Here is a 14,250-nt window from a genome sequence, read left to right on the forward strand (position 1 = left end):
GGGCAGCTATGGGGCAGCCATGGGGCAGCCATGGGGCAGTTATGGGGCAGCTATGGGGCAGCCATGGGGCAGCCATGGGGCAGCTATGGGGCGGCCATGGGGTGGCTATGGGGCGCTATGGGGCGGCCATGGAGCTATGGGGCGGCCATGGGGCAACCGTGGGGCGGCTATGGGGCGGCTGTAGGGCACTATGGGGCAGCTATGGACCCATGGGGCGGCCGTGGGGCGGCCGTGGGGCAGCTGTGGGGCAGCTATGGGGCGCTATGGGGCAGCTATGGGGCGCTATGGGGCAGCTGTGGGGCAGCTATGGGGTGGCTATGGGGTGGCTATGGGGCGCTATGGGGCGGCCATGGAGCTATGGGGCAGCCGTGGGGCGGCTGTGGGGCAGCCATGGAGCTATGGGGCGGCCATGGGGCAACCGTGGGGCGGCTATGGGGCGGCTGTGGGGCAGCTGTAGGGCACTATGGGGCAGCTATGGGGCGCTATGGGGCAGCCATGGACCCATGGGCCAGCCGTGGCGCGGCCGTGGGGCAGCTGTGGGGCAGCTATGGGGCGCTATGGGGTGGCTATAGGGCGCTATGGGGCAGCTATGGGGAGCTATGGGGCAGCCATGGGCCCATGGGGCGACCGTGGGGCAGCTGTGGGGCAGGCTGTGGGGCAGCTATAGGGCGCTACGGGGCAGCTATGGGGAGCTATGGGGCGGCCATGGGGCAACCGTGGGGCGGCTATGGGGCGGCTGTGGGGCAGCTGTAGGGCACTATGGGGCAGCTATGGGGAGCTATAGGGCGCTATGGGGCAGCCATGGACCCATGGGGTGACCGTGGGGCAGCTATGGGGCAGGCTGTGGGGCGGCTGTAGGGTGGCTATAGGGCGCTATGGGGGGGCCATGGAGCTATGGGGCAGCCGTGGGGTGGCTATGGGGTGGCTATGGGGCGCTATGGGGCAGCCGCGGAGCTATGGGGCAGCCATGGGTCAGCCGTGGGGCAGTTATGGGGCTATAGGGCCACCAATGGGCGGCTATGGGGCAGCCATGGGTCAGCCGTGGGGCAGCTATGGGGCAGCCGTGGAGCCATGGGGTGGCCGTGGGGCAGCCGTGAGGCAGTTATGGGGCAGCCATGGGGCTATAGGGCCACCATGGGGCGGCTATGGGGCAGCCACAGGGTGGCTATGGGGCAGCCATGGACCCATGGGGCGACCGTGGGGCAGCTATGGGGCAGCTGTGGGGTGGCTATGGGGCAGCTGTGGGGCAGCCATGGGGCAGCCATGGGGCAGCCATGGGGCAGCTATGGGGCAGGCTGTGGGGCAGCTATGGGGCAGTGGCAGCACGAGCAATAACTTAATGGGGCTGTGGGGCAGCTATGGGGCAGCTATGGGGCAGCTATGGGGCGGCTATGGGGCGGCTATGGGGCAGCTATGGGGCGGCTATGGGGCGGCTATGGGGCAGCCTTGGGGTGGCTATGGGGCAGCCGTGGGGTGGTTATGGGGCACTATGGGGCAGCCATGTGGTGGCTATGGGGCAGCCATGGAGCTATGGGGTGGCTATGGGGCGGCCGTGGGGCAGTTATGGGGCAGCCGTGGGGCAGGCTCAGCTATGGGGCAGGAGGGAGCGCAGGGAGGGCTGGGGGCTGGGCCCGGGGGGCTCGTCCCCCGCCGCCCCCCTACCGCCGGCGGCCTCCTCCTCATCCTCGTCCTCGGGCGCCGTGGGGTGGCCGTGGGGCGCCGTGGGGCGGCCGTGGGGCCGGTACGAGACCACCCAGGGCTGCCCCTCCCCCAGGCAGCCGCAGGGGGGGCCGCGGCCCTTCGGGGGGGGCAGGGCGCGGGGCCTGGGGGGGGGGAGGAAGCGTCAGCGGGGGGGGGGGAGCGGGACCCCCCCCCCCCCCCCAAAACCCCGTAACCACAAAGGGACCCCCCGAGACCCCACTTAGGGGGCGGGGACCCCCCCCAAAGACCCCATAACTGGAATGGGCCCCCCCCGAAGACCCCATTTAGGGGGCAGGGACCCCCCCCAAATTCATGCAGGACCCCCCCAAAACCCCATAACCAGGAACGGGACCCCCCCCAAAGACCCCACTTAGGGGGCAGGGACCCCCCCCAAAACCCCATAACCCCAAAGGGACCCCCCCCCCAAAACCCCATAACCAGGAGTTGGACCCCCCAAAGACCCTATTTAGGGGGCAGGGACCCCCCCAAATTAATGCAGGACCCCCCCAAAGCCCCATAACCAGGAACGGGACCCCCCAAAGACCCCATTTAGGGGGCAGGGACCCCCCCAAATTCATGCAGGACCCCCCCCAAAACCCCATAACCCCAAAGGGACCCCCCCAAAAACCCCATAACCAGGAACGGGACCCCCCAAAGACCCCATTTAGGGGGCAGGGACCCCCCCAAAACCCCATAACCCCAGAGGACCCCCCCAAAACCCCATAACCAGGAACGGGACCCCCCAAAGACCCCACTTAGGGGGCAGGGACCCCCCCCAAATTCATGCAGGACCCCCCCCAAAACCCCATAACCCCAGAGGACCCCCCCCCAAAACCCCATAACCAGGAACGGGACCCCCCCCCCCCCAACGACCCCACTTAGGGGGCAGGACCCCCCCCCAAAACCCCATAACTGGAATGCCCCCCCCCCCCCCAACGACCCCCTTTTGGGGACTGGGACCCCCATTCTGTGACCCCCCCAGCCCCCCGTTATTGGGGGAGGGACCCCAAAGCCCCCCCCAGACCCACACAGGGACCCCAAAGCCCCCCCCCCAGCACCCCCCAAGTTTTGGGGGCCCCCCCCCCCCCACTCACCGGCGGCGCAGGCGTCGGCCCAGCAGCAGCAGCAGCCCCAGCACGAAGGCGCCGGCGGCCGCGTAGCTCAGCCCGGCTGGGGGCAGCCCCACAGATATGGGGTGAGTTATGGGGCGGGATGTGGGGCGGCCCCACAGATATGGGGTGAGTTATGGGGCGGGATGTGGGGCGGCCCCATAGATATGGGGTTATGGGGTGAGATGTGGGGCGGCCCCACAGATATGGGGTCAGTTGTGGGGCGGGATGTGGGGCGGCCCCATAGATATGGGGTTATGGGGTGAGATGTGGGGCGGCCCACAGATGTGGGGTCAGTTATGGGGCGAGATGTGGGGCGGCCCCATAGATATGGGGTTATGGGGTGAGATGTGGGGCGGCCCCATGGATACGGGGTCAGTTATGGGGCGGGATGTGGGGCGGCCCCACAGATATGGGGTTATGGGGCGAGATGTGGGGCGGCCCCACAGGTATGGGGTTATGGGGTGAGATGTGGGGCGGCCCCACAGATATGGGGTTATGTGGCGGGATGTGGGGCGGCCCCACGGATACGGGGTTATGGGGTGAGATGTGGGGCGGCCCCAGATACGGGGTCAGTTATGGGGCGAGACGTGGGGCAGCCCCACAGATATGGGGTTATGGGGCAAGATGTGGGGCGGCCCCACAGATACGTGGTTATGGGGCGAGGTGTGGGGCAGCCCCACTGGTTATGGGGTGAGATGTGGGGCGGCCCCACAGATACGGGGTCAGTTATGGGGCGAGATTTGGGGCGGCCCCACAGATACGGGGTTATGGGGTGAGATGTGGGGTGGCCCCACAGGTATGGGGTCAGTTATGGGGCGAGATGTGGGGCGGCCCCACAGATATGGGGTTATGGGGCGAGATGTGGGGCAGCCCCACAGATACGGGGTCAGTTATGGGGCGGGATGTGGGGCGGCCCCACGGATATGGGGTGAGTTATGGGGCGAGCTGTGGGGCAGCCCCACAGGCAGCCCCCCTCCCCCCCCCGTTGCTCACCTCGGGTGCCGTGGGGCGCCGTGGGGCTGGGGGGCGCCGTGGGGCTGGCGGCGCTGGGGGGCGCGGCGACGCCTGTTGGGGGGAAAAGGGGGGGGGGTCGGGGCTGCCCCACGGCGTCACCGCCCCCCCGTCCCCACAGACCCCTCAGGGACCCCAAAGACCCCTCGGGGGCCCCACGTCTCCCAGTCCCCAGCATCCCCCAGTATCCCCCAGTATCCCCCAGTATCCCCCGTCCCCCCCTATCTCCCAGTATCTCCCAGTCCCCCAGCACCCCACATCCCCCAGTATCCCCCAGTCCCCCAGCACCCCACACTCCCCAGTCCCTCAACATCTCCCAGTCCCCCCAGTATCTCCCAGTGCCCCCCACATCCCCCAATACCCCCCATCTCCCCAAATCCCAGTCCCTCCAGTATCTCCCAGTCCCTCCAGTATCTCCCAGTCCCCCCAACGTCCCCCAGCACCCCACGTCCCCACATCCCAGTCCCTCCGTTATCTCCCAGTCCCTCCAGTATCTCCCAGTCCCCCCAGTATCCCCCAGTGCCCCCACGTCCCCCAACACCCCCCACCTCCCCACATCCCAGTCCCTCCAGTATCTCCCAGTCCCTCCAGTATCTCCCAGTCCCCCCAACGTCCCCCAGCACCCCACGTCCCCACATCTCAGTCCCTCCGTTATCTCCCAGTCCCTCCAGTATCTCCCAGTCCCCCCAACATCCCCCAGTACCCCATGTCTCCACATCCCAGTCCCCCCAGTATCCCCCAGTGCCCCCCCACATCCCCCAACACCCCCCCACGTCCCCCAGCACCCCACGTCCCCACATCCCAGTCCCCCCAGTATCTCCCAGTCCCTCCAGTATCTCCCAGTCCCCCCAGTATCTCCCAGTCCCCCCCACGTCCCGCAGCACCCCACGTCCCCACATCCCAGTCCCTCCAGTATCTCCCAGTCCCTCCAGTGTCTCCCAGTCCCCCCAATCCCTCCCAGTCCCCCGATATCCCCCAACCCCCCCCAGTCCACCAACAACCCCCAGTATCCCCCAGTGCCCCCCACATCCCCCAACACCCCCCCACGTCCCCCAGCACCCCACGTCCCGACATCCCAGTCCCTCCAGTATCTCCCAGTCCCCCCAGTATCCCCCAGCACCCCCCACGTCCCCACATCCCAGTCCCTCCAGTATCTCCCAGTCCCTCTGTTATCTCCCAGTCCCCCCAATCCCTCCCAGTCCCCCGATATCCCCCAACCCCCCCAGTCCACCAACAACCCCCAGTATCCCCCAGTGCCCCCCCACATCCCCCAACACCCCCCCATGTCCCCCAGCACCCCACGTCCCCACATCCCAGTCCTGCCGTTATCTCCCAGTCCCCCCAGTATCCCCCAGTGCCCCCATGGCCCCCAACACCCCCCACCTCCCCACATCCCAGTCCCTCCAGTATCTCCCAGTGCCCCCAGTATCCCCCAGTGCCCCCCACATCCCCCAACACCCCCCACATCCCCCAACACCCCCCACGTCCCCCAGCACCCCACGTCCCCACATCCCAGTCCCTCCAGTATCTCCCAGTCCCTCCAGTATCTCCCAGTCCCCCCAGTATCTCCCAGCACCCCACGTCCCCACATCCCAGTCCCTCCAGTATCTCCCAGTCCCTCCAGTATCCCCCAGTCCCCCCAGTATCCCCCAGTCCCCCACGTCTCCACATCCCAGTCCCTCCAGTATCCCCCAGTATCCCCCAGTCCCCCCAAACCCCCCCCAGTCCCCCAACAACCCCCAGTATCTCCCAGTCCCCCCCCACGTCCCCCAGCACCCCACATCCCCACATCCCAGTCCTGCCGTTATCTCCCAGTCCCCCCAGTATCCCCCAGTGCCCCCATGGCCCCCAACACCCCCCACCTCCCCACATCCCAGTCCCTCCAGTATCTCCCAGTCCCCCCAGTATCCCCCAGTCCCCCACGTCTCCACATCCCAGTCCCTCCAGTATCCCCCAGTCCCCCCAGTATCCCCCAGTCCCCCCAACCCCCCCCAGTCCCCCAACAACCCCCAGTATCTCCCAGTCCCCCCCCACGTCCCCCAGCACCCCACGTCCCCACATCCCAGTCCCTCCGTTATCTCCCAGTCCCTCCAGTATCTCCCAGTCCCTCCAGTATCTCCCAGTCCCCCCCCACATCCCCCAGCACCCCACGTCCCCACATCCCAGTCCCCCCAGTATCTCCCAGTCCCCCCAGTATCCCCCAGTGCCCCCCCCATCCCCCAACACCCCCCCACGTCCCCCAGCACCCCATGTCCCCACATCCCAGTCCCTCCAGTATCTCCCAGTCCCCCCAGTATCCCCCAGTGCCCCCCCCATCCCCCAACACCCCCCACCTCCCCACATCCCAGTCCCTCCGTTATCTCCCAGTCCCTCCAGTATCTCCCAGTCCCCCCAGTATCCCCCAGTGCCCCATGTCTCCACATCCCAGTCCCTCCGTTATCTCCCAGTCCCTCCATTATCTCCCAGTCCCCCCAGTATCCCCCAGTCCCCCCAGTATCCCCCAGTGCCCCCCACATCCCCCAACACCCCCCACGTCCCCCAGCACCCCACGTCCCCACATCCCAGTCCCTCCGTTATCTCCCAGTCCCTCCAGTATCCCCCAGTCCCCCCAGTATCCCCCAGTCCCCCACGTCTCCACATCCCAGTCCCTCCAGTATCCCCCAGTCCCCCCAGTATCCCCCAGTCCCCCCAACCCCCCCCAGTCCCCCAACAACCCCCAGTATCTCCCAGTCCCCCCCCACATCCCCCAGCACCCCACGTCCCCACATCCCAGTCCCTCCGTTATCTCCCAGTCCCTCCGTTATCCCCCAGTCGCCCCAGTATCCCCCAGTCCCCCCAGTATCCCCCAGTGCCCCCCACATCCTCCAGCACCCCATGTCCCCACATCCCAGTCCCTCCGTTATCTCCCAGTCCCTCCAGTATCTCCCAGTCCCTCCAGTATCTCCCAGTCCCTCCGTTATCCCCCAGTCCCCCCAGTATCCCCCAGTCCCCCCAGTATCCCCCAGTCCCCCCAACGTCCCCCAGCACCCCACGTCCCCACATCCCAGTCCCTCCGTTATCTCCCAGTCCCTCCAGTATCTCCCAGTCCCCCCCCACATCCCCCAGCACCCCACGTCCCCACATCCCAGTCCTGCCGTTATCTCCCAGTCCCCCCAGTATCCCCCAGTGCCCCCATGGCCCCCAACACCCCCCACCTCCCCACATCCCAGTCCCTCCAGTATCTCCCAGTGCCCCCAGTATCCCCCAGTGCCCCCCACATCCCCCAACACCCCCCACATCCCCCAACACCCCCCACGTCCCCCAGCACCCCACGTCCCCACATCCCAGTCCCTCCAGTATCTCCCAGTCCCTCCAGTATCTCCCAGTCCCCCCAGTATCCCCCAGTCCCCCACGTCTCCACATCCCAGTCCCTCCAGTATCCCCCAGTCCCCCCAGTATCCCCCAGTCCCCCCAACCCCCCCCAGTCCCCCAACAACCCCCAGTATCTCCCAGTCCCCCCCCACATCCCCCAGCACCCCACGTCCCCACATCCCAGTCCCTCCGTTATCTCCCAGTCCCTCCGTTATCTCCCAGTCCCTCCGTTATCCCCCAGTCGCCCCAGTATCCCCCAGTCCCCCCAGTATCCCCCAGTGCCCCCCACATCCTCCAGCACCCCATGTCCCCACATCCCAGTCCCTCCGTTATCTCCCAGTCCCTCCAGTATCTCCCAGTCCCTCCAGTATCTCCCAGTCCCTCCGTTATCCCCCAGTCCCCCCAGTATCCCCCAGTCCCCCCAGTATCCCCCAGTCCCCCCAACGTCCCCCAGCACCCCACGTCCCCACATCCCAGTCCCTCCGTTATCTCCCAGTCCCTCCAGTATCTCCCAGTCCCCCCCCACATCCCCCAGCACCCCACGTCCCCACATCCCAGTCCTGCCGTTATCTCCCAGTCCCCCCAGTATCCCCCAGTGCCCCCATGGCCCCCAACACCCCCCACCTCCCCACATCCCAGTCCCTCCAGTATCTCCCAGTGCCCCCAGTATCCCCCAGTGCCCCCCACATCCCCCAACACCCCCCACATCCCCCAACACCCCCCACGTCCCCCAGCACCCCACGTCCCCACATCCCAGTCCCTCCAGTATCTCCCAGTCCCTCCAGTATCTCCCAGTCCCCCCAGTATCCCCCAGTCCCCCACGTCTCCACATCCCAGTCCCTCCAGTATCCCCCAGTCCCCCCAGTATCCCCCAGTCCCCCCAACCCCCCCCAGTCCCCCAACAACCCCCAGTATCTCCCAGTCCCCCCCCACATCCCCCAGCACCCCACGTCCCCACATCCCAGTCCCTCCGTTATCTCCCAGTCCCTCCGTTATCTCCCAGTCCCTCCGTTATCCCCCAGTCGCCCCAGTATCCCCCAGTCCCCCCAGTATCCCCCAGTGCCCCCCACATCCTCCAGCACCCCATGTCCCCACATCCCAGTCCCTCCGTTATCTCCCAGTCCCTCCAGTATCTCCCAGTCCCTCCAGTATCTCCCAGTCCCTCCGTTATCCCCCAGTCCCCCCAGTATCCCCCAGTCCCCCCAGTATCCCCCAGTCCCCCCAACCCCCCCGGCCCCCCGGCGCCCCCCCGCTCACGCCGGTAGGTGAGGGCGAAGCCCTGGGCGTGCCGCAGGGTGTCGGAGCGGAAGGTGAGCTCCAGCGCCTCGGTGGGCAGCAGCAGGGCGCGGGCGGGGGGCGGGGGCCGGCGCCCGTCGAACTGGGCCAGCAGGCGGCGGCTGCGGGCGTCGCGCAGCGTCAGCCGGTCGTTGGGGTCGCGGATGTCGAACAGGCGGAACGTCACCTCCAGCGCCGCCCCCGCGCCCGCCCCCAGGCGCCACGCGCAGTCCGCGTCCGGCCCGTAGTCGTCGGGGAAGCCCGGCGAGTAGATGACGCCCGAGGGCGCCGAGCTGTTGGCGCGGCACGCGCCCACCCAGGCTGCGGAGGCGGAGGGGAGATGGGTGGGTTGCCGTGGCGACCGCGGGGGTGTTGCCATGGCGACCGTGGGGCTGTGTTGTCATAGCAACCGTGATAGCGCGTTGCCATGGAGACCGTGGGGCTGGGGTGTCATGGCGGCCGTGGGGCGTCACCGTGGGGTGTCACCACGGGGCAGTGACACCATGGGACTGAGACACCGTAGTGATGCCGGGAGCCCTGTTGCTATAGGGACCGTAAAACCGTCGCCATGGCAACCGTGGGGCTGTGCTGTCATAGCAACCGTGGCAGTGCGTTGCCATGGAGACCGTGGGGCTGTGGTGTCATGGCGGCCGGGCCGTGTTCCTATAGGGACCACGAAACTGTCGCCATGGCAACCGTGGGGCTGTGTTGTCATAGCAACCGTGACAGCGTGTTGCCATGGAGACCGTGGCAGCGCGTTGCCATGGCGACCGCGGGGTGGTGTTGCCATGGGGCGGTGGCACCACGGGGACCAGGACACCACGGGGCCCACGAGGCGGTGACAACGCTACAGGCGGTTTTGTTGCTATAGGGGCTATGAGGCTGTTGCCATGGCGACCGTGAGCTTGTTGCCATGGTGATTGTGAGGGTGCGTTGCCATGGCGACCGTGGGCTGGTGTCACCACGGAGACCAGGACACCTGATGGGGCTGATGGGGCTCTGTTGCTATAGAGACCACGAAACTGTCGCCATGGCAACCGCGCGGCTGTGTTGTCATGACAACCACGAGCTCGTGTTGCCCTGGCAACCATGGGGCTGCGTTGCCATGGCGACCAAGGGGGCGGTGCCACCACCAGGGCGACATCCCCACAGCAGCTCCACCCCCCCCCAATGTCTCCATGGCAACCGAGACCCCCACAGTGGTCACCACGGCAACCACACCACCGCCGTGGCAACATCACCATGGCAACCAGCTCCCCATGGCAACCAGCCCCAGAGCCTCGGCTGCCAGGTCAACCCAGCACCTACGCCGGGCACAACAGCGACGCCAGCGCTCGCAGTGCCCGCAGTGCCCGCAGCGCTCGCAGTGCCCGCAGCGCTCGCAGTGCTCGCAGGGCCCGCAGTGCCCGCAGCGCTCGCAGTGCCCGCAGCACTCGCAGTGCCCACAGCGCTCGCAGTGCCCGCAGTGCCCACAGTGCCCGCAGTGCCCGCAGCGCTCGCAGCGCCCGCAGCGCCCGCAGCGCTCGCAGTGCCCGCAGCGCTCGCAGTGCTCGCAGTGCCCACAGCACCCGCAGTGCCCGCAGTGCCCGCAGCGCCCACAGCGCCCGCAGTGCCCACAGTGCCCGCAGTGCCCACAGTGCCTGCAGTGCCCGCAGCGCTCGCAGCGCCCACAGCACTCGCAGCGCCCGCAGCGCTCGCAGTGCCCGCAGCGCCCGCAGTGCCCGCAGTGCCCGCAGCGCTCGCAGTGCCCGCAGTGCCCACAGTGCCCGCAGCGCCCGCAGTGCCCGCAGCACCCGCAGCACTCGCAGTGCCCGCAGTGCTCGCAGCGCCCGCAGCGCTCACAGTGCCCGCAGTGCCCGCAGCACCCGCAGCACTCGCAGTGCCCGCAGCGCCCGCAGCGCTCGCAGCGCCCGCAGTGCTCGCAGTGCCCACAGCACCCGCAGCGCTCGCAGTGCCCGCAGCGCCCGCAGTGCCCGCAGCGCCCATAGCGCTCACAGTGCCCACAGCACCCGCAGTGCCCGCAGTGCCCGCAGCGCTCGCAGTGCCCGCAGTGCCCGCAGTGCCCGCAGCGCCCATAGCGCTCACAGTGCCCGCAGCGCTCGCAGTGCCCGCAGTGCCCGCAGTGCCCGCAGCGCCCACAGCGCTCACAGTGCCCACAGTGCCCGCAGTGCTCGCAGCGCTCGCAGTTCCCACAGTGCCCGCAGTGCCCGCAGTGCCCGCAGTGCCCGCAGTGCCCGCAGCGCCCGCAGCACTCGCAGTGCCCGCAGTGCCCGCAGCACTCGCAGTGCCCACAGTGCCCGCAGTGCCCGCAGTGCCCGCAGCGCCCGCAGTGCCCGCAGTGCCCGCAGCGCTCGCAGTGCCCGCAGCACTCGCAGTGCCCGCAGCACTCGCAGTGCCCACAGCGCTCGCAGTGCCCGCAGTGCCCGCAGCGCCCATAGCGCTCACAGTGCCCGCAGCGCTCGCAGTGCCCGCAGTGCCCGCAGTGCCCGCAGCGCCCACAGCGCTCACAGTGCCCACAGTGCCCGCAGTGCTCGCAGCGCTCGCAGTTCCCACAGTGCCCGCAGTGCCCGCAGTGCCCGCAGTGCCCGCAGTGCCCGCAGCGCCCGCAGCACTCGCAGTGCCCGCAGTGCCCGCAGCACTCGCAGTGCCCACAGTGCCCGCAGTGCCCGCAGTGCCCGCAGCGCCCGCAGTGCCCGCAGTGCCCGCAGCGCTCGCAGTGCCCGCAGCACTCGCAGTGCCCGCAGCACTCGCAGTGCCCACAGCGCTCGCAGTGCCCGCAGTGCCCGCAGCGCCCATAGCGCTCACAGTGCCCGCAGCGCTCGCAGTGCCCGCAGTGCCCGCAGTGCCCGCAGCGCCCACAGCGCTCACAGTGCCCACAGTGCCCGCAGTGCTCGCAGCGCTCGCAGTTCCCACAGTGCCCGCAGTGCCCGCAGTGCCCGCAGTGCCCGCAGTGCCCGCAGCGCCCGCAGCACTCGCAGTGCCCGCAGTGCCCGCAGCACTCGCAGTGCCCACAGTGCCCGCAGTGCCCGCAGTGCCCGCAGCGCCCGCAGTGCCCGCAGTGCCCGCAGCGCTCGCAGTGCCCGCAGCACTCGCAGTGCCCGCAGCACTCGCAGTGCCCACAGCGCTCGCAGTGCCCGCAGTGCCCGCAGCGCCCGCAGCGCCCTGACTCACCGTGGTACACGGCGAGGCGGCCGTCGCCGCCGCAGAGCTGGCTGGCCTTGCCGAAGCACACCTGGTCGCACTCGGCGGTGCGGGCGCGCTGCCCCCGCCGCAGGTCGCCGGCGTGGCCGCAGAAGCAGGCGTAGCCGGCCTCCAGCCCTGCCAACTGCGGGCACCTGTGGGGCGCTGCGCCGCGCTCCGGGGCCGGGGGGGGGGGATGTGGGGCTGGGGGGGTAGGAGGGGGATATGGGGCCCTAGGGGGGCTATGGGGCTGGGGGGAGATGTGGGGCTGGGGGGTAGAAGGGGGATATGGGGAGATGTGGGGCTGGGGGGTAGGAGGGGGATGTGGGGCTGGGGGGAGATGTGGGGCTGGGGGGGTAGGAGGGGGATGTGGGGAGATGTGGGGCTGGAAGGGGGCGATGGGGGAGGAGGGGGGCTATGGGGCTGGGGAGGGCTGGGGGGGCTATGGGGCTGTAGGGGGGCTTTGGGGGACGGGGGGTTATGGGGCTGGGGGATGGCTATGGGGCAGGGGGGTGGGGGGGGCTATGGGGCAGGGGGGTGGGGGGGGCTATGGGGCTGGGGAGGGTTGGGGGGGGCCATGGGGCTGGGGGGGTCTATGGGGGGGGTCTATGGGTCCCGGGGGTGCTATGGGGCAGGCTGTGGGTCCCGGGGGCGCTATGGGGCTGGGGGGGGTCTATGGGGGGGGTCTATGGGTCCCGGGGGCGCTATGGGGCTGGGGGGTCCCAGGCCGTGACGGGGCGACGCTGGGTCCTGGCGGGGCGGGGCTTATCGGGGCGTGTCCCCCCGGGGCGGGGCCTATCGGGGCGTGTCCCGGGGGGCGGGGCCTATCGGGGCGTGTCCCCCCCGGGGGCGGGGCCTCTCAGGGTGTGACCCCCCCGGGGGCGGGGCCTATCGGGGCGTGTCCCCTTGGGGGCGGGGCTTCTCAGGGTGTGACCCCCCCCGGGGGCGGGGCCTAGCGGGGCGTGTCCCCTTGGGGGCGGGGCTTCCTGGTGCGCGTCCCCCCGGGGGCGGGGCTTCTCGGGGCGGTGTCCCGGGGGCGGGGCCTGGTGGGGCGTGTCCCCTTGGGGGCGGGGCCTATCGGGGCGTGTCCCGGGGGCGGGGCCTGGTGGGGCGTGTCCCCTTGGGGGCGGGGCCTATCGGGGCGTGTCCCGGGGGGGCGGGGCTTATCGGGTGTGTCCCCGCGGGGGCGGGGCCTATCGGGGTGTGTCCCCCCCGGGGGCGGGGCCTATCGGGGCGTGTCCCGGGGGGCGGGGCCTAGCGGGGCGAGTCCCCCTGGGGGCGGGGCCTATCGGGGCGTGTCCCCCCGGGGGCGGGGCCTAGCGGGGCGTGTCCCCGTGGGGGCGGGGCCTATCGGGGCGTGTCCCCCGGGGGCGGGGCCTCTCGGGGCGTGTCCCGGGGGGCGGGGCTTCTCGGGGCGTGTCCCCCCGGGGGCGGGGCCTCTCGGGGCGTGTCCCGGGGGGCGGGGCCTCTCGGGGCGTGTCCCGGGGGCGGGGCCGTACCTCGTAGCCGCGGCCGCGGCAGAAGCGCAGGCAGAGGGGCACGGTGAGGCGCGTGGAGGTGCCGCTGGCCCCGCTCAGCGCCGGCGGCGAGCCCGAGTCCACGAAGCAGCCCACGAAGCCGGGCACTGCGCGGCCGCCCTCAGACCGCGCCCGCCGCCCCCCCCCCTCAGCGGCCCTACTGCCCCCGCGGCCCCTTTATTGCCCCCGCGGCCCCTTTATTGCCCCCGCGGCCCCCTCGTTGCCCCCGCGGCCCCTTTATTGCCCCCACAGCCCCTTTATTGCCCCCGCAGCCCCCTTACGGACCCCACAGCCCGCTTTATTGCCCCCATAGCCCCACATCCCCCATACTGACCCCAAATCCCCCTCTGTAACCCCCCCCCCCAGCGACCCTACTGCCCCCACAGCCCCTTTATTGCCCCCAGAGCCCCTTTATTGCCCCCACAGGCCCTTTATTGCCCCCACAGCCCCTTTATTGCCCCCGCAGCCCCCTTACGGACCCCACAGCCCGCTTTATTGCCCCCATAGCCCCACATCCCCCATACTGACCCCAAATCCCGCCCTATAACCCCCCCCAGTGTCCCCTATTGCCCCCACAGCCCCTTTATTGCCCCCACAGCCCCTTCATTGCCCCCACAGCCCGCTTTATTGCCCCTATAGCCCCACATCCCCCATACTGACCCCAAATCCCCCTCTGTAACCCCCCCCCCCAGCGACCCTACTGCCCCCACAGCCCCTTTATTGCCCCCAGAGCCCCTTTATTGCCCCCACAGCCCCTTCATTGCCCCCACAGCCCCTTTATTGCCCCCACAGCCCCCTTACCGACCCTACAGCCTGCTTTATTGCCCCTATAGCCCCCCCTCGCCCATACTGACCCCAAATCCCGCCCTATAACCCCCCCCAGTGTCCCCTATTGCCCCCACAGCCCCCCTTTACTGCCCCTATAGCCCCCCCTCCCCCATACTGACCCCAAATCCCCCCCTATAACCCCCCCCCAGCGACCCTTCTGCCCCCGCAGCCCCTTTATTGCCCCTGTAGCCCCCCATTCCCCCATCCTGACCCCAACCCCCCCCATAACCCCTCATGGTGTCCTCTGCTGCCCCACACCCCCCTTTATTGCCCCC

General features: G+C 69.7%; 1 protein-coding gene across 1 annotated transcript; it reads right to left on the bottom strand.

Moving 5' to 3' along the window:
* Positions 1–1,585: 1,585 nt before the first annotated feature.
* Positions 1,586–13,254, bottom strand: LOC310891639 (kremen protein 2-like; the record flags this gene model as incomplete). Its single annotated transcript, XM_083853881.1, has 6 exons — positions 1,586–1,823; positions 2,796–2,871; positions 3,807–3,878; positions 8,433–8,771; positions 11,622–11,775; positions 13,130–13,254. Coding segments are annotated over 6 exons (1,004 nt in total), but the record flags the coding sequence as incomplete, so codon positions are not given.
* Positions 13,255–14,250: the final 996 nt, after the last annotated feature.

This window comes from Anser anser, assembly GCF_964211835.1.
Source record: "Anser anser genome assembly, contig: HAP1_SCAFFOLD_436, whole genome shotgun sequence".
Taxonomy (NCBI): domain Eukaryota; kingdom Metazoa; phylum Chordata; class Aves; order Anseriformes; family Anatidae; genus Anser; species Anser anser.